The sequence below is a fragment of the Apostichopus japonicus genome, chromosome 2 (genome assembly GCF_037975245.1).
Source record: "Apostichopus japonicus isolate 1M-3 chromosome 2, ASM3797524v1, whole genome shotgun sequence".
Taxonomy (NCBI): domain Eukaryota; kingdom Metazoa; phylum Echinodermata; class Holothuroidea; order Aspidochirotida; family Stichopodidae; genus Apostichopus; species Apostichopus japonicus.
This window is the reverse complement of record NC_092562.1, coordinates 26,282,422-26,301,423: the sequence shown is the minus strand read 5'-3', so window position 1 is coordinate 26,301,423 and position 19,002 is coordinate 26,282,422. Positions and strand designations below refer to the sequence as shown.

The 19,002-nt window shown below is 37.4% G+C and overlaps 2 protein-coding genes and 1 long non-coding RNA gene across 8 annotated transcripts in view; 2 read left to right on the top strand and 1 right to left on the bottom strand.

The window, feature by feature from the left end:
- LOC139984207 (uncharacterized) overlaps positions 1-7,496 on the top strand; it is a 49,346-nt gene extending 41,850 nt beyond the window's left edge. The window contains exons 17-21 of one of the 5 annotated variants that reach the window (XM_071998024.1): positions 548-584; positions 4,890-4,978; positions 5,531-5,662; positions 6,382-6,539; positions 6,930-7,496. In XM_071998024.1, coding sequence (XP_071854125.1) covers positions 548-584; positions 4,890-4,978; positions 5,531-5,662; positions 6,382-6,539; positions 6,930-7,104 — 591 coding nt within the window. In that variant the 3' untranslated portion in view covers positions 7,105-7,496. Of the gene's footprint in view, positions 1-547; positions 585-4,889; positions 4,979-5,530; positions 5,663-6,381; positions 6,540-6,929 lie in introns of those variants that run through there. The other 4 variants (XM_071998015.1, XM_071998006.1, XR_011798977.1 and 1 more) reach the window with 4 other exon arrangements.
- Positions 7,497-7,620: 124 nt separating this feature from the next.
- Positions 7,621-14,326, top strand: LOC139984275 (receptor-type tyrosine-protein phosphatase epsilon-like). 2 transcript variants are annotated; one of them, XM_071998121.1, is made up of 7 exons: positions 7,621-8,051; positions 8,902-8,981; positions 10,423-10,548; positions 11,577-11,711; positions 11,903-12,030; positions 12,345-12,480; positions 12,751-14,326. In XM_071998121.1, the coding sequence occupies exons 1-7, from the start codon at positions 7,979-7,981 to the stop codon at positions 12,823-12,825; spliced, it is 753 nt and encodes a 250-aa protein (XP_071854222.1). In that variant the 5' UTR covers positions 7,621-7,978; the 3' UTR covers positions 12,826-14,326. The 2 variants fall into 2 exon arrangements, with proteins under 2 accessions (XP_071854222.1, XP_071854223.1); XM_071998122.1 differs by lacking the exon at positions 8,902-8,981 and having other exon boundaries at positions 7,950-8,051.
- LOC139984294 (uncharacterized) lies at positions 10,558-17,598 on the bottom strand. The gene is made up of 3 exons (XR_011799033.1): positions 17,452-17,598; positions 12,285-12,433; positions 10,558-11,660 (listed from the first exon to the last, which is right to left on the bottom strand). It is a non-coding gene; the product is annotated as an uncharacterized lncRNA (long non-coding RNA).
- Between the last annotated feature and the right edge of the window lie 1,404 nt (positions 17,599-19,002).

Here is a 19,002-nt window from a genome sequence, read left to right as displayed (position 1 = left end):
CATTCAAATTGTATTTAATCCATCAAAAAATGGTAGTTGGTTTGTATTATTTCTGAGCTTCTACATCTTTTGTGCTTAAGTGGAAAATTCTTTTATAAATTTTACTGTTTCACAGTAGACACTTTATTTTTTCTATGACTTTTTTGTTGGCTGTAAAGTATCCATCACTATAAGTAATTTGAAAAATGACTACACCTTTAAGGGCAGATAATGATTAAATTATGTCATAATAGTTGTGCTAGAAAATACATTGTAGTTGCTAGTTTCCCATATTTATCAATAATATGCAATTCAAATACTTAACATTTTTTAGCAGTACAGATAAATGGTTTAACTTACGGTTGCTATCCATATCTTTTTATTAGTTTCTTATTGTAGGATGATTAGCCAACATATGAACCACAAGTTGTTTTCACACCTTTTGGAATTCATGCATGATGGCTTTTGTCAAATAACATCTTTTATAATATTATTATAATGAAATTGAACTATTTGTGGAAATAGAAGTAAGATATGAATGATTATAAGTACTGTACTTCATTTTCAGGCTCGCAATGGGAAAGCACGGTTCATAGCTGCAAGAGGTAAACCATTCTTGTTGAAAATGTTTTACTGTTATTCTCCACACATTTGCATAAGATAACTCTCTTTCTGTTCATACCCTAACTTATTTGTTTCTTAATTTACTTCAAAGAGATTTTGACAAGTCATAACATGACTTTGATCAATCTATTTGTACAGTACTTCATAGCATGTTTGTTGCTGATTGTAACACATTCCAGTGTCATTCTTGAACTCTTATTACCATACTGAGAGAGTGAGAATTTACCAACTTATAATGTGTAGAATATGATCTGTCACCATAAGATGAACATTGTCTACAGAATGATAGAGTGCATCCTATTACATTAAATTATCAAATAGTCAAAGAAAACACATAAAAATTAGAACTATGAAGTTTGTGAATACTATCATATTTGAAAATGATAAATTTAGCTACATTAAATTGCAAACTAGCTAAATTACTTTGCTCCTCGCTTACCTGTCTCCCACAATGTCCTGGTAACCTTTTAACACCCTGCACCCTCTGAGACCCAGTTTCACGGGTCACAAAGAGTCTAGATCGCAAATTTTCGAGCGGATTTTTTCCATTGGATTTCGTCCACTTTTGGTTCCTAGGAAAGGCAAGGAAAAGGGCAAGGCTCCGACCAAGAAAAAATTGCCCAGGAAGAAGTCCGGCACCGCCCGCCCCGAGAGAGCTTCCCAAGCCGGGTCGCAAAGGAGCACTCCTATGGAGAGGCAGGTGCCACAGGCACCGGAAAGCCCAGTCCGGGATGCACAACAGAGAACCTGCGGTCGGAGGGTCGCTGAAAACCAGGGCCGGTCCCGGAGCGAGGAATGAGAGCGACAGCCAATACGACCCCCTGCTTGGATCCCAGACCATGACAGCAGAGAAAGAGATACCACACACAAACCAGCCAGACGGGAATGCACCAGATCATGGTCCCGATCTCCCAGGAGAGGCACTAGGAGGAGATGGTCACCAGCCTCAGATCAATCATCTGACTCTTTCGACGATGGCTACCGAAGGGCAAAGAGGAAGCATCGGCCCCACAAACAACGCCACGAGGAAGAACCAGCGTGGCTGGCCCAACTAACAGGCCTCCTGAAACCGCTCTTGGAGAGAGAGCAACAGAGAGCCGGAGCGTAGACAGAAGTTGGGAGCCAGAGGGTAGCAACCACGACCAGTGCGGTCCCGGTGCCAACACCGACCCAGGAACCGGAGGCAGTCATTCTCGGTGAGGACACTCTTGACTGCAGAGCCTCTGTAAACCTCTCGGGATTGGAAGACGAAACCAATGATGCCCTGGAGTTCGAGTCCCTAGAGGACGAATTCACAGGTAGCCTCGAGGAGGAGGAAATCCCCATGGCAGGAGGTACATTGCATCCGAAACTCACGATGCGGGTGGCAGACATCTTCCGGAAACACCCAGTTTCGAACAGTCACCTGACATGCCACCCAAACCAACTCGGGTCTCAAACCTGACGGCTAGGGGAGGTCACAAACCGACCAAGATCCACCATGCCATGCGTGCTATGATAGGTTCGAGGCAATTGCAGATATGAAGAGATGGACTGCGTTTCCAGCCAAATCAGAACGATCCATGAGGGTTCCAGATGACGCTTGGAAAGCCCTCTTCAAACGCCATCCTTTCCATAGGAGGCTGAAGAAAAGCTGAGGTCGGAACAAGGATCCTCATTTGCACGTATCTTCAGAAACCCTAACCAGAAGAAGTTAGATGAGCTACTGGTCGACGTGGACGTAGCTGCATGCTCCGGGATGAAGTTTACCTCCTTCCTCATGCTCACCGCGGAGGTACTGATGAGACACCACCAGCAGCTCCCCTTGGTCGACAACCATGTGTCCAGAAACGAAGCTGGTCAGGTACTGCTCCTCCTGGGGCCTCTTGTGAGACTGGCGTTCGACCAGTTCGCTCGAGTCGCCACACGTTCAGTGAAGGCCAGAAGGGAGAATGTTGTATCCTCCATCCGCTGGCCATTGGTGGAAGCCAAGGTAAGGATGTTAGCCTTACCCTCCCTTGGAGATGATCTGTTCGCTGGCAACTTCCAACAGAAGTTACAGGAAGAAGTCTCACGTAGAGGAACTCTGGCTAAACCTGAATTCCATTCATCAGATAGATTCAGAACAAGACCATACCGTCCGAGAGAAACCAGGCCAGCCAGAGGGGGCAGAGGATATCCAACAACCCCTAATGGACACCCCAGCGATCCTACCGGACACACCCCATCTGCTGTCCCAAAGATGGGGGACCCTCAACCACCCAGACATCAAGGGTCTTCAATTAGTTGCTTGGAAGTCGTCAGGACTTCCCTCCGACAGAGGGGTTTTTCGGAGGCGGCTGCCGCTGTGGCAGCTGACGCCAGGAGAACATCAACCGTGGCAACTTACGACTCCCGACTACGAAAATTCAGGGAATGGTGCCAGAACAGACAGGTACTGCCAGCTGAGACCTCTTTGGCACAAGTGGTAAACTTCCTTTACTCCCTCTTTGAGGAGGGCAAGCAAGTGTCAACCATCAAGAACTACAGGTCGGCAATTACCCCTATCCACCACGGCTTTGCAGATGGGTCAACCCCAGGCAACAACGGGAACATCGCCCAGCTCATCAGGGGGATGGCAAACAAGTGTCCTCGGATCAGAAAGATCAACCTTCGTGGAGTCTATCAGCAGTACTGCAGGCACTCACTAAATCATCGTACGAACCATTGGCTTCAGCCTCGCTGGCAGCCCTTACTGAGAAAACCCTTTTCCTGATCGCCCTCGCGTCAGCAAGAAGAAGGAGCTGTCTCCATGCTCTGTCTACGAAACAGAACCATATCATGTTTGAGAACCAAGGGGTGAGAATGGTTCCCAATTCGTCCTTCATAGCCAAGAACTAGGTCCTATCCTTCCTGCCGGGGGACAAACTGTGGTGCCCAGTCAGGGCTCTCAAGTGGTACTTAAACAAGGCTCAACCCCTGAGAGGAACAACCACATCCTTGTTCAGACTACCCAGAGCACCTTATTCAGATGCCTCTAAGGACATCCTTTCTCGGTGGCTGACAGAGATTATTCGCCCCTTCGCAGTTGGCACGACTACACAGAGAGCCCACGACATTAGAGGAGTAGGGGCCTCGACATCTCTCTTTGCAGGAGTCCCAATAGAGGACATCCTTAAGGCAGCAGCTTGGCGGACACCAACGATGTTCGTCGCCTGTTACCTTTCAGACTCATTACAAGCCGAGGCGGCATTTTTAGCGCGGTGATGCGAGGTCCGGCGGGTACTAGGTTCCACCTTTGGGCCTCCCACCATTGGGCAGTGCCACTCAGTGCTAAGGTTGTGGGGAGACAGGTAAGCGAGGAGCGAAGTAAATATTCCAAAACTTACTGGTTTGGATATTTACGAGTGACGAGCTTACCCGTCTCCATTCCCGCCTCCCTCCCCGAGGGGGTTGGAACACAGCCGGACGGAGAAGCATTCGCACTGACTTGACTTGTAGAGTATCTTCTGCTAGGTCTCCTTTGTTAGAGCTAAGGGGTACAGGCGTGTACAGGGTTGTAGAGGGTAGTCCCCCCCCCCTCCCCACAGGGCGGAGAGTACTACCCCTCTCATCGGAAGCTTCAGAAATTTGATGTTAGGCTAGGAGTTGGGGGGGTAGCCATTTTGTCGGGAAGGACTACTACTCGACTCCAAGGCAGAGACCACTTTGGAGGGGCTTTGGTCTCATGAGAAGGAAGGGCAGAGACCTGTGAAGCCAGGTCACAGAGGGTGCATAGTGTTAAAAGATTACCAAGACATTCTAGGCGCGGTAGAATGAGTGTGCTAAGGTTGTGGGGAGACAGGTAAGCTTATCACTCATAAATATCCAAACCAGTAAGTTTTGGAGTTTTAAGTGAACTATGGACCCCTATATTAGTTGAATATGTTACTTTAAGGTGATTTAATCAACAAAGTACTTTGACTTTCATTTTAGCCAACACTTAGTAGCCCATGAACCTTACTTTCAAAACTATCTTGTGCCGTTAGTCTTTGGTGGAGCAATCAGAACTAAAATGTTAATAAATGCCACCACAATATAGATGGGTGGTACCAATACTAATAATGGACAATGTCATTGTGTACATCTGACACTATAACATAACCAGATGTTAACTTCTGAAGATATGACATGAAAACATGTTGCAGAACAGTTGACCATTTAGTACTAAGCATATTCTTCTGGAAACAATTGTGAGCATATTATTTACAAATAGTTAAGTTGCTGTGTTTTTTGAAATAATAACATTCAATGCCTTTCGTTATCAATACTTCTTCATTTATTCCTAGGACCTCAAAGTAAAAGTCTTTCAGAACAATTTTGGAGAATAATTTGGCAACAAGATGTCAGGACATTAGTCATGCTGGTTGACAGTTCGGTAAAATGTTTAATTTTAGATTGCAACATAAGTCATTGATATGTTTAGACTTTTAATCAAATTCATTTAACAAATGCCTTGATATAATATGAACTGGATACATATAAACACCTGATTGAATATGTCATTTCATGAAAATATTGTTAGATATATATGACAATCAATTACAGTTATTTGTTTGCAACTAACATAGGCTGGACTACACTGTATCATGAGCAACGTACTGTCAATTTTATTTTTAGCATTTTCATAATTCTTAGGTTGAAAAGCGGCTAATTAATCTGAAATTAACTTCACATCCAATCAACTTCCTCCATGTGCTCAAAATTCCAGCATAGTCTCAATCACATGCACTTTGAATTTTCAGTTTCAAGTTTTCTTAATATTACTACGATTTAATACTAGATTTATTAAGGGCGTGTGAAGAACATTATTTCCTTGTGCTGATACAGACTTAAAACAAATTAAAACATTGCAGTAGGAATTCACCTAGTATACTCCAGAGAATCTTTATATTATGTTTCATTTTGTATATCCTTTGTCTTGTCTAAGGATGAAGATGTTTATAGCTATTGGCCTAAGAAAGTGAAAACTTCTGAGGCGTTCGGTGAGTTGAACGTGTTTTTGCAGGAGACAACCAATCATCAAACATACACGAACAGAAAGCTGAAGATAATCAGTGACGTGAGTGAAATATTCATATTGTGTTGATGTACATATCCCTTATGTCTACTTTCAGTGAGCCATTGTAAAGTAGACAGATTATTCTGGTTTTTTAATAGTGTACAGGAATTACGCAGTTGCAAACACTACCTTACGCTTCAGTTAAGTTGCATTAGATTTGCTATATGTCAAAACGTACATTTTATCATTTTGTTTAATGTGTCAAGATCCATTTTCCATTCATTTTTACATGAATTACACAAAGAAACACAATGACTTGCCATTTTAGATCTAAATTTTGTTCCACAAATTCATGTTTTTCACACATGATCATGTTTTTTTTCTTTTTTGTGAGTGTTTTACACTGTGATAAACACAGCTGCAGGTAGTTAAAGGATTCCACAGGTGTTTATATATCATGGCAGAGGTTACGTACTTCATATAAAAGCTCAAACGTTGTTACTAAACAATTGAGGCCTGTTTTGGCAGTCCTATCCCTTCTTTGTGATATGCATCATTCTTGTTATCATGAAGTTTGTCCTCAAACAACAAATTAATACAGATGCATGCTACCATATAGTGGATGTGATACATGCTTTACACACAAACATTAATCCATGTTTCTTTGTTTACATTAGTCATTAGTTTTTGTAATATGTAGTTGGATTATCTATTTTGAAATCCAACCTTTAGCTCTGTTATGTAACACTTATCATTACAATGTGTGTTTTTTTCTCTAGATACATGATGACAAAATTCTAAATGTCCACCAGCTTCAATTTCACGGTTGGCCTCAAGGAGGAGTTCCGGAAGATTACACAAACCTGATTGACTTCATTAAACAGGTGAAGATGAAGCAAGAGCAGACAAAGATGTCACCTATGCTCATCCACTGCAGGTAACAAGTTTTCTGCTAATGTACTTGAAAGTTTAGGATTCAGACCTACATGAAACTAATATGTAAATTTTCATACTACAATTTGCATTGTCAAATTCTTTTATATGGTATAATATTAGGAACACTCCTTGTGTTTTACAATCTTTCATCACTTACAGATATTAGTAAACATAACAAATATGATTAATAAATATAAAAAAGCAGATACTATTTCTTGTTGCAATTGATATCTTTACATGGTTGACTAAAAGCTACATTTCCATCGTAGCAAAACAGACAATAACTAGTATTTGAAACAGTGAAGTGAAGATAGATTATAAAGATGTTTATCATGAATGCTTACATAGAAGTGAATTTTCAGTAAATAATTCGGCAATGGTTTTTTAACAGAGATGGGAGTGGATCAACAGGTACTTTTCTAGCCCTGTACCAACTGGTGGATGTCCTTAGATCTAATAGCACAATCAGCATCTATAATGTCATCAGAAATATGAGAGAAGACAGAATGGACATGGTCCTTACCCGGGTTTGTGATTTAGTAATAAATTCAAATTTACTAAAGTAATAAATTTGCAGTTTTTGTGTTTGAGAAAATATGTTTTCTTAAAATTTAGTGAGACTTGCTATTGGGTAAATGTGTTTCACTGCTGCAATGCACTAAATGTAACTTGAAGTTTTCTGTTTCTATGAAATGATGTTAAAGATATACTTTAATTTATTCACTTTAATGTAATTTAAAATCATCAGTAATTCAAAAAGGGACCTAATTAGAACATAGCATGAATTGCTGATAATCCTCCAAATTTGTTGTTTTTTTCATTTCTATACATCTAAAAGTATTTATGTTTGTTTAAAGCATTTAGGGTCCAATGCTTAGTTACTCCATTAATCTGTAACAAGGCTCCATTGAGTATTTAATCAGCATGCATGAGGAGAATGAAAAGTAATTGAGCATTGTAATATGGTTTCCTCATCTTAAATATACTCTGCTGATATACTTTGGTATTTTCCAACTTATTTATGTTGTTTTTTGAATCTTTGTTAGATAGATGGATGGATGGACGGACGGACGGACGGACGGATTTACTGTAACTTATATTAACACATTCACCTGTCATCAGTGGTTACGTGTGATTCAGTACAGTACACTTACAGTACAGTTACAAACATCTCACTAAAGACAAGTTCATAGCATTATTCCCTTACATTCTTCCTGTACAATCATAAGAAACATTGTAAGAAACATCTTATAGTTAAACCAATGGACACTAATAATGTCTTAGCTGAGGTTGTTAATTTGTAGATTAATCATCAAATACATTTTTAGCTTACTGACTTGTGAATGTCATGTTTGTTTTTATTATCAATATAGATATTATCAATATCAATATTTTTCTTACTTTCTCCCTCAGGCACTGACAAAGATCCAAAAACTTACCATGCCACAGCAGCAGCAGATCGGAGAAGCCCAAGAGAATGCCTACAAAAACAGATTTCCTGGGATCATTCCTTGTATGTACAAAGCCTTCAATCAATGGCATGCGCAAAGGGGAAGGCCAGGGGGACTTTGGTTCCTCCTCCGATTGTCTGTTGTTGGGAAAATTTAGTCAGGGAACTTTTTTTATTTTGCTGAGGGAGAATAGGACCCCTCTCTTCCTTTTAGCATCATAAACAGTATTTATTAGTAAAACCTTGCATTTATGGCTACTTCAAAAGACCTAACTTATATGCACTATATAACGTCTCATTTGCTTCCGGAGGAGGACCTCCACCCCTACAAATAAGTCCGCTTCAGTGACCTAAAAGCCACACTGTCTCTTTCATAAAATCCTTCATTCTCTGCTGGCTCCCCCGTTAAGGGTCAGTCCCCTTACCTATTAAGTACTGGAAATTTTTAGTTGATTATTATTTATTAGCACAAACTTCCGTTTTAAGCTCCTTATACAAATCGTAATTACAGTCTAAATATGCCTCTTAATTCAGTTTTTGCCTTTTAATTGTCTTAGGCACTTTATTAAGAAAACTATACAAAATGCTTCATTCCAAATTTTTCTTTATATTTACTGGTATGATCAAAATCGTTGTTTTTCTTACTACACTTTATTTTTTTGGCCAATTTGGTTTGTGTTTATTGTAGCACAATAGTTTTGTACATAGCTGTTATATTGTTGTCATCAAATGTTTAAATAGATATAAAATCAATGAATACGGGATTAAATTATTAAATTTGCTTCAAACTTTGTTTACAATGACAATGGAAAACATATTTGTTTATTCAGACTGATTTGCCATCATAAAAGTATCCAGCAAATTCAGAATTTGCTCAAATTTTGTCTTAGATGATTTATTGAATTCTTTACAGTGGACTCCTACAGACCAGTCTTAAAGTCAAATGGTGTTTCTCTTGGCAGCAATGATTATATTAATGCTACCAAGTTGCAGGTTGGTATTTGTATACATGAAGATTTATTAACAAGCTTTGCCTAAACTAGTGGTTTTCTAAATTCTTGTAAATTTTGATGGTATTCTAGGTTAAGATCCCGCATGTAAGCAGAAAGCATTGCATTTGAGCCTACACAGTGGCCTGCACAGTAAACTCTATTTTATAATTAAGGCAAGCAGCTCAAGACTCACGTGATGTTTGCACCATGCGTCCTTTGTGTGAATATAGTACCAAATACGATAGTAGAGTACAGATCGGTTAGTTCATGTCGCTGTATATTGATGGGGTTTTAAGATGTATATTTAATCATTTACCCTAGTAGAAAAGGTTTCACTTCCATGGCAGAGAAAATATTCTGCAAGTTTAATTGAAAACCGAATCTCAATATCTTGTATATCATTTAAGCTAGATGATTTAGCAGGATTTGATTGTAGTTTTGAAGACAAGTGCTTTAACAGGTATTCAGAATTTCAAGATATTCAGATATCCTTAATTCAATCATGTGATATACTTTCAAATGGATGATGAAATCAGCTGTCCTTAAAGTTTATCTTAAAGTTAAACTCATTGTTCTTTTTATCAGTGTAAAGAATACAACCAAAACTGTTGTATGATAACACAACACCCTCTGGGTACATTCAACAATGTATTAGTACCTGACAAAATGTTTATGCTCAATAAAATTTTGATATGATGCCATAAAAGTCTCATAGTTTACTATTGAGTTTTGTGTCACATCTGAGAAACTGACTACAAGTTATGTGTGATAGACTGAGTAGTCCAGTCATTTAAAATTAGGTGCCTCAGATGCTTCGAAGATCGTTTTTGAAAGATAAACAGTGGTATTTATATACAATCTGACAGATAAACAGTGGTATACAAATACAACCTGGAGTACAATGGTTTTTTGCGTGCATACAATATATCAGCATCAAGTCAGTGCCCTTAAACTTTAATTATTGATACTGTTGTATCAGTGTCAACTATGTTTACCTGTAAGTAGGAGGTCGTCCATGATTTCATAATGGTATATATTCTTCAAGTTCAACTTTCATATTACTTACAGCAATATATCCTTGGGACTTTTGCTTGGATATCAATATTTTCTGCATTTAATATTATGCAACTTCTTTGCAAGAATATACCATTTATCAGTAGGTTAATACTTTAAACTCTGCAAAATAATTTGAAAATGTATAGACCCATAATACAAAATGTTCTATGGATGTGGTTTCGATGAAAAGATCTGATTCAAGAGTTGAATTTAAAACAACGCAGGAGAACTACCAGAATTTCTTAACCCAGTCAACATATGTTTGTTAAGAAAAATCTGTAGGTGTTTTTTTTTTTTTCTATTTGAAAATGCTTGTTTGAAATCTTTTGCTTTTTGTGTGCCTTACTTTCTTGTACAAAATATAATGATTTTTATGTTTAATATAGGATGATGGTTCAATTATTTTGACGCAACATCCTCTGGCTTCAATCTTGGAAGATTTTTGGAGACTTGTCTATGATTACAAATGCAGTACCATTATCATGCTGAAAGACATGAGCACAGCTAACAAGGTTTGTAAAAACACATGAAATACTTTTGCAAGAAATGTAATGCAAGCAAGTTAGCTTTGTTAAGATATGTCACTTTATCTGTCTGCATCATTAAATCTCTCACAACCCATGCATATACCTCACATCATTTGCTCCAAATTATCTGGGATAATGTGCTAAATTAGACAAGTTGGATGTTCCATGATGGTTAACAATTAAGAAACTGATTGATCATGACCATCTACAAGCCTGTTGTAACCTGAACCCTAAAGATAAAATGTCTTGAGAAATCAGACAAGTTCTGAGCAGAATGAGTATGAAAAGATTTTGTGTTTCTCCAAAGAATGACAAATTCAACAACCCTGTCATGTTCTAATGCCCAAATTACTTGATAATGTTTATTGTATATATCCGCTTGTTTGCAAACTTTTGCATATTTTGGAATGAGACAAAATTGGACCTTCATTTATGATTGTTATCATCAGCGAAGGCAAAGGCTTACAGCCCAGTCTTATCCATAAAAATTAAATCAACTTGCATTGTGTAAGATCAGCGATCAATGATCTCACCATACCAGACTGATCTAATAAGATCTAATGCTTTATGCCTCCTGTCCAACTAGCATCTTCTTATCTTTTAAAACACAGAACTGGGTGCTCATAGTTTAGTTTCTATCTGGTTATATCTGGTTTTGTAACCACAAATAGTTCTCCAATGCTATAATTGCTGATTGGAGTGGTCAGGAGCTATGAGAGAATGGAGTCTGAGAAGTGTTTGAGTCATCTAAAAATGCTTTAAAAAAAAAATTTGGTATTTACTATGGCATCTCAACAATATTTGTGTTTTATTTTGTTTTTTTCATTTTTGATGTGCAGATCTAGATGTGTCATCTGAGGATCTGGTTTGCAATAAAATTAAACCTAGTAATGCATCTTGTTGTCCATAAAACACTTTTTTAATTTTAATAGTTCTTTTTATGAATAGCAGGGAACTCATAAGATGGTTAGGTATTTGTATTGTATTTCTATCTTCATTGTGTTATTCTACAGACTGCTGCAAAGTATTGGCCAGATTCTGGGTTGATCACTTTTGGATCCATCACAGTGAAGTGTGTTAACACTGAACGTCAAGATCTGTTGAAAACACAGACATTTGAAGTCAATCACCAAGACTATGAGAATGAGGTACATCTGTGAAATCAATGAAACAAGACTAATTTATGAACATCCTTGATCATCTTTGTTCAAATCAGGTTTACTTTAAGTATTCTTAAATGGTTCTCATTGCTTTCTACTTAAATAGTTTACCTTACTGATTTCATCTTGCATTGAAAATATCTCTAATTTGTATATTATTTACTTGTTCATTTTCTCAGGATCCAGTTACTGTGAATCACTTGACTTTTGAAGCATTGCTTGGTGATGATGAAGCTCTCCCTAAGATGGTAGATTTCATACAGTCAACTAGAAACGTAACATCTGGTCCTACACTTATCCACTGTCTGTATGTATCTTTACTTATTTGCATATTAATTTGCTGGAAGATATATATAAAAGCTAATATTATTTGGATAAATGGCAAATTTAATAATTGAACATGTTGAAAGTTGAAAATGCACAACTTTACAGCACTGCATTGCACAAGATGCTAATAAATGATATGTTTAGTGGTGTTTTAATAAACAGGTTTGGACACTGAATGTTTAGAATGCATACAAAATTATTTAGCAGTAATTCATAATTTAAAGGATTCCTCACCACTGCAAAATGCGTAGACAGTCAGGAGAACAAATTGGTCTTTTGTAAATCTCATTTCAGAAATGGAGTTGGTGTCAGTGCTGTGTATGTTACAGCTAAAACTCAAATTCAATGTCTGGAGAAAGAAGGCGCTTGTGATGTATACCTGGCTGTGCAGAAATTGAGAAGGAAAAATGTAAACTTCATGCTATCACAGGTTAGTATTTTAATGTGTAGCTTGCTATCATTGAGTTATGTTTAGCATACATGTTAAACTACTTAAGAAACATGACATTGAAGCATACATATATTGTTGGAAACCTAGAGAACATTCATGTTTTTTTTATTCTTACTGATTATTCTTCTCGTTATGATTGATACGTTTGAAGATTGAGTTTAAACACGATAAATTCAGTCAGGTTAGGACCTACAACAAACAAGGAGTGTTAATTTTTCTTCTTTTGAATTTTCCTTTTTTTTATTTCAGGATAATTACACTCTGTGTCTGAAGTTACTGAGGTGTTACTTGAACAACCAAGATGACTATTCTGTGATCTATTGAACAGATTTACCTTTGTTTTTATTAATTTCAAACTGTCCCATTTTCTCTTTTATCTTTGGATGTAAACAAAAGTCAACATTTTTTTTTTGTAGTGTCTCTTTATATGGTTATTTTACATGGAAGAAAAGAATAATTTTATCTACTACTTTTTATATTTACTACTGAATTATTTAGGGGTAAATTGGCATGCCACTTTAAGCAACAATGGATAGAGCCTTCAGAGACAATGTACTTCACAATACAGGACTCAAAGCAAATTTGTCACACTGTGCTGGTTCTTCTAAATAGGAGAACACAACTATACCAGTACACACTAGGCTGTATTGTTTGCACTTGGGTAGATGATGTCAATTTCTGTATATCTCTCCACAATGTTGCCGAAGAATTTAGTCAAAGTAGTTTTCTCTGTAATATATTACTAGGTAATACAATTTATCTCTCATTTAAATATTTCAATTGGTTCTTTACTTCACCATATTGATTCTTACGGTAAGACGAAGTTTTGTCATGTTTGTTCTTGTGCTTGTATGTGAACTCCATGAACCTAATCAGAATATCTGAACAAATGTAGAATTAAAATACCTTCGTAAAATGTCGGGTTTGGCTCAGAGATGCAAAGCTGATACAAAGTATAGAATGAACATATTAAGTATTAAATTCGCAGGTGATGGCTTGTCCATTGCTACTCTGCACGGCCAAAAGTAGCTGATATTTTAGGAATTCTATTATTTAATGAAACTGATTAAAGGTACAAACAAATTTGAGAACACATTTCGGAAAGGTTTCCTATATTGCATAATTGTAATTAAATTTAAAGCGTGTAAGATATTAAAGTCAATCTAATTTTTAGAGTTTAATAGCGTCACTTATATTAACATCAAAAAATATATTTTCATTTGTGCATTTCTATATTAACCTATCTGCTTTGTAATGTTAATATTACTTTGGTATTTGCAACAAATTATTTTCCATTATTTCTAATATGATGTTATGATGTGGTAAAACTTGCACACACACAGCAAACAAAAATTATGGATACCCAAAGAAGAAGCTAAAAGTTGTAAATGAGAATTTGCTCAATCCCCTTAAACATCTCAGTTAGAATTGTTCTAAAGAAAATGAAACCTTCAAAAATATTAGTACTTTAAAGTATCATATGAAATCAGTCATTCAGAAATGGAGGTATTACTGATGGTTTTGCTATAAAGGTTACTTGTTGTGTGTGTCCTCCAAAGTCTGAGATGACTTTACATGAGAGAAACACCAGCCGCGATGTGCAGCAGTTCGACGTGAACACACGTGAAGCCTTCAAAGTGATGTGACAGTTTACTATTCCTACATTCTGTCAGGGAAAAAGATTTGTTTTAATATATTTAGTAATTTCTTCTTATTCTTTGTCGCCGTAATTTGCTTAATTCATTATTTTCTTTACATTGACAGACATTTATATTTAACGCTGGGTAGTTTTACACAGGAAACAATAAACTCTGTGGTAATAAATTCCAGTTTTGTTTTATGTACTATTGCTATCTTTCGTTTCAAATGAACAATCAATTTCAAACTTTTATTCGGATTACTTACAAATTATATAAACGATTACATTTACGACACAAAAAAAGGACACTTATTCTCAAAAACAGTATAAAGCAACAAACAGAATTAATGGAAAAGAAATTCGTATATCCCATAATAAATAAATGTCTTCTTTGGTTTTGAGAAAGTAATTGATACATTAAATTATTGGACATGTCATTTAAGAGTATACTATACGGCATTCCCTATTAGTTATAGTATGTAATACTCTACCTGTAAATAATACTTAAACTGTGGTAAAATGCAATAGCATCTGGCTGCGTAGCCTTTAATTTGCAACTGAAGACATCATACTTTGCATGTATAAGTTAAAAGTTGATCGGATGTTTATCTTCGTCGATATAACCAAACTTTACGTGATGATAAGGTGATAAAAAGTTACTCTTCGGGCAAAGGTTATAAGACTCTAACCAGAAAGTTTTAACAAAATCACAACCCCATCAATTCCAGTTATTAGTATGTTTTTCTTAATGTTGAAATATATTTAGCAAAACAGGAATTTCTTTAAAAGTCGCAATGCTGTTTCATGTGATGAATGTGAATATAAGATCATCATGCTGGAAGTACATTGTCATACATGTAACAAGTTTTAGAATCTTTGAACTTCATAGACTTGATAACCTTTGTCATTTCATGTTAATTTACATGCGTGTTATAAATCATTGGAGTATATTTTGTTACAGTGGCATTTGACCCATGGTCTCATTATTATTCATGTTAATCATGCACGGAGACCAATTCGGTTGTGGATGACTATAACTCCAATTCAGTAGGTGACCTCACGTTTTAAGTTACTTTGAGCGTTTGCAATCCTACGTTAGTTTGACATTGTCGTTCATTTTTGGTTTGGAAAAGTACACATAATATCAAAACATGCTGCATTGATAATTTTTATCATATGACTACATAAGTCCTGAGCACTTTCATCCCATCCTCTAGCACACACCCACCTAGTTTGAAGTCAATTGATGTTACTGTTTAGAAATTTGCAACACACTTTTGTCCACACACAAGCATGCACGCAGACTTGTGTCTTAATGCATTTCCTACAACTGAATTCTATTACGAACTTTAGCCAAATGTATACCAACGACATTGCTACTTAAGTTCATTTACAGTGCATGTAGTTAGAAACAATGTTTGTTCTGGACAAATCTTTGAAAGTGTTGTGTTTCTACTCACGTTGTAATTATATATACTTTAAAAGTGTTTACACTGAAAGCTATCTTCAATGATTTCTGATGTGTATGTGCATGGGTTTTCCTTTTTCTTTTCAATTTTCAGTACAAATTCTGCACTCCCATAAAACCCATCCAAATGTATACAATGTGAAAATTGTATTGTGTCTGTAAACAGTGAATAGGTGATGGCAACCTGGGGTGATGGCAAAATCTCAATTAACCAATGTCTACAGGACAGAATATGGAAAATGTTGTAGGTGGCTAACTTTATTTTCACAAATTTCATATCCCAGAAAGAGGAATTGTATTGCTGCTCATGAATAATTAACTTTGAAAAGATGCAACATCCATTACGCATTAGGCTAATCCTGTAACGCGTCATTATGTTTGGGAAGTACAGCTGCTGCCAGAAGTTAAATGAGACTGATTTCATGTGCTATTACCCTTCAAATGAAGTTTTCAGTAGTATTTTTACTATGATTAGAATCTACACGGTAGACTTATGCAGTTTCTGTTACTCTCGGCACCCCATACTTTCCGCTGATCACTTTCCGCCCACAAATATCTGGTGCGGAAATATCCTTTATTTCAAGGGCGTAGGAACCGGGGGCTGGGGGGCGCCAGCCCCACCCCCCAGTGAAAAAATGGAGGGGCAGAAGTATCATTCCGCCCCCCCCCCCCCCCGCTTCGCAAGTCAGAAAACCCCTTTTTCATTTCCAAATGAGAAAAAAAATCTCATTTGGAGCACCAAATTGCATCTAAGGCCAGGTGAAAATGCAAAATTATATACAAAATGGAGTGGGTGGGTTGAAGTGTGCTATATTGCACCAAATTGCATCTGAGGCCACCTGGAAATTCAAGAAAATTCCAAAGGGGAGGGGGACAGCCCCTCCCCTTAGACCAGCCATCAGTCTTCAGCCCCTCCCCCCCACTCCAAAGTACCTTCCTACGCCACTGCTTTATTTTTCACTTGTAAACATGTACATTGTATGTTCTTCTTCAATTTAGGAAACCAAATCCAAGATGATGAAAATAATCTGGGAAAGTATTAGAGGAAGTCCCTTCCCAACTTTAAATGTCCCATGACTTTTTCAGTGCCACCTTATTTTATTACGCCTAACATATCATTAGGCCTAGTCTACATCAGGTTTACCACTGCCATAATAAAGATTCAAATCATGCAACTCACATAAAGGTTATACAATTTATAGGCTACCTAACGTTAGGCTATTTTGCTAGGTGTACACGATGCACCACAAACCAGTTTAGCTAGGTTAGGCCTAACTGAGGCTGAGCTTATTACTTTTAATTTTACAGAGTTAGAACTTACTATACATATATATAGCCTAGTCAGTAACAGGTACAAGTAACATGTTGAGTAGGCTTACGATGACTAAGAATTAGTTACCAGGTGCCTAGCATAATTTGTGACATTGGTCCATTTATATTCATTCATAACCCAATGTTCTCAGTTGAGGTGACTAAACAAGAAATACCACGAAATTTCTGTAAGGCGATTCTGGTCAGAGCAATTGTCTCAGTGCCGCCCAAAACATATTAGGTGACGAACTGGTTGCCATGTAGCTTAGCCTATGTCACATTGCAATGTAAGGTTAACGTTATGTCTTACTGCGTACCGATACGGCTAGGATACTTTCGTGAATCTCGCACGGTATTGCCAACAACCTGTGCCTAAATTCCAGACCCCGAAAGGTCAAGACATGGTTTTTGAAGCAAACTGCTTTCGTCCCGCAGAGCCACTTCTGTTCTTAACCTACGCCTATCATTAAAGCGAAATACTTCATGAATTTATAAGAAATATTAGTGAGAGTTTACATCTGGACGCTCTTACCGAATCTCGAAAGGTATAGTATGTATAGCATCGTTGGTACAGTAGTATTAATAGCTGATGTCTGTTGATGGTTCGTATGACATACGACATTACGTACACAACAAAGTTAACTCGGGAGATGAATTATACGTGATGCATACGCACAGAAACGTGTGTTGTGGCAATGGCTCCGTGCCAAACTTGTTTTGTTTGACGTCATCATTTACTACAACTCGTAGTTTTAGCAAAACTTTCTGCAAACTGCAGTTAGTTTCTTTACATTTAGATCTAATTATGACAAATAATTATCATATGGAGTATAATATATACGTCAAAATGAATGATATGTTATTAAACTTCATATTTTGACACTGCTCTTAGGATTCTGTAAATTCGACATGGTGAGATATGTACAGATAAATGAAACGACGTGCAATTCTGTCCTCCAGAGCTGAGACCCACAGCTAAGCTCGTGAATACTCTTTTGTAAAGCAGGACAAAGACAGCAATTTATGGTATTAAATATATATATTAAACAGTGAAAATGATGCCAAGTTTCAAAAGCAAAATTACAAAATAATAAGGCACAAAAATATGCAATGAATGATTCGCTCACCCCACGTGTATGTTCAAGGGCGGCGGAAGCACTTTTAATCTGGGGGGGCACCGACATCAAAGGGCACTTTGCAGAAATTCGATTGGACTGATGTAGCCTCTATAACTCTTATTGTATTATCATATTTGCGTATACACATCACTTAATCAACGCCCCCCCCCCTCCCCCTCAAGGAAAATATGCATACTAGCACTGCAATATCCAATGGGAAACAAGGAACAAACTGAGGTGAAATCATGCTATTTGCTAATGTAGGAATCTTCCGAATTAGAGTTTATTTCTTGTTAATATCTGAACACATTTTTTTCCATTCGAAATAGCTTTGAGTTTGACCCACAGAAATTCATTAAAAGTCAGAGGCGTAGCCAAGATTTGCAAAGTTATATGCACGACTATCTGAGCGGAGCGCCACCATCGGTTGGCGCGGAGCGTACAAGAAATTTTTTGGTTTTACAATGCCCTCAGATGGCCGGAAACGGCCCTTCCCGAGTGTTCATTCTGGTTCCCTGGCCTCTTGCTAACTTGAGACACCTCAATTTTTATGTAGAAAAAGGGCACATTTTTAACCTGAGGAAAAGTGGGGGGCACGTGCCCCCCCCCCCCGGTTCCGCCGCCCTTGTGTATGTTCCCCTCATACAAATGTGATTTTCTAATAATTAAAATAATTATAGTTATTGCCATGAAACATGTATCAGAGTGTGCTTGCAATACCTCAAAAAATGTGTTTGCAAATAACGCAATCTAACAATTTCAATTTGCTATATGTAAACATGCATCATTTTCGAACTCGTTTTGGTGCCTTTATAAATCTGTGAAACATATATATGAAGAACAGCAATCACACTGGGATACTACTGTCAATGACTGTTAAACGGGTAAGTTGCAGCACGATGGTAAATTCCTGACAGATGAAAATGAAACGCTCCATCCTATGTACATCTAAGCCCGTCAACCCT

Bases quoted from the DNA above. Each gene is read 5' to 3' on its own strand.
- LOC139984275 (XM_071998121.1), top strand. From the start codon at position 7,979: ATGCCACAGCAGCAGCAGATCGGAGAAGCCCAAGAGAATGCCTACAAA. The intron at 8,052-8,901 runs GTATGTACAAAG...AATTCTTTACAG, and splicing joins ATTTCCTGGGATCATTCCTT to TGGACTCCTACAGACCAGTC. The intron at 12,031-12,344 runs GTATGTATCTTT...ATCTCATTTCAG, and splicing joins CCTACACTTATCCACTGTCT to AAATGGAGTTGGTGTCAGTG.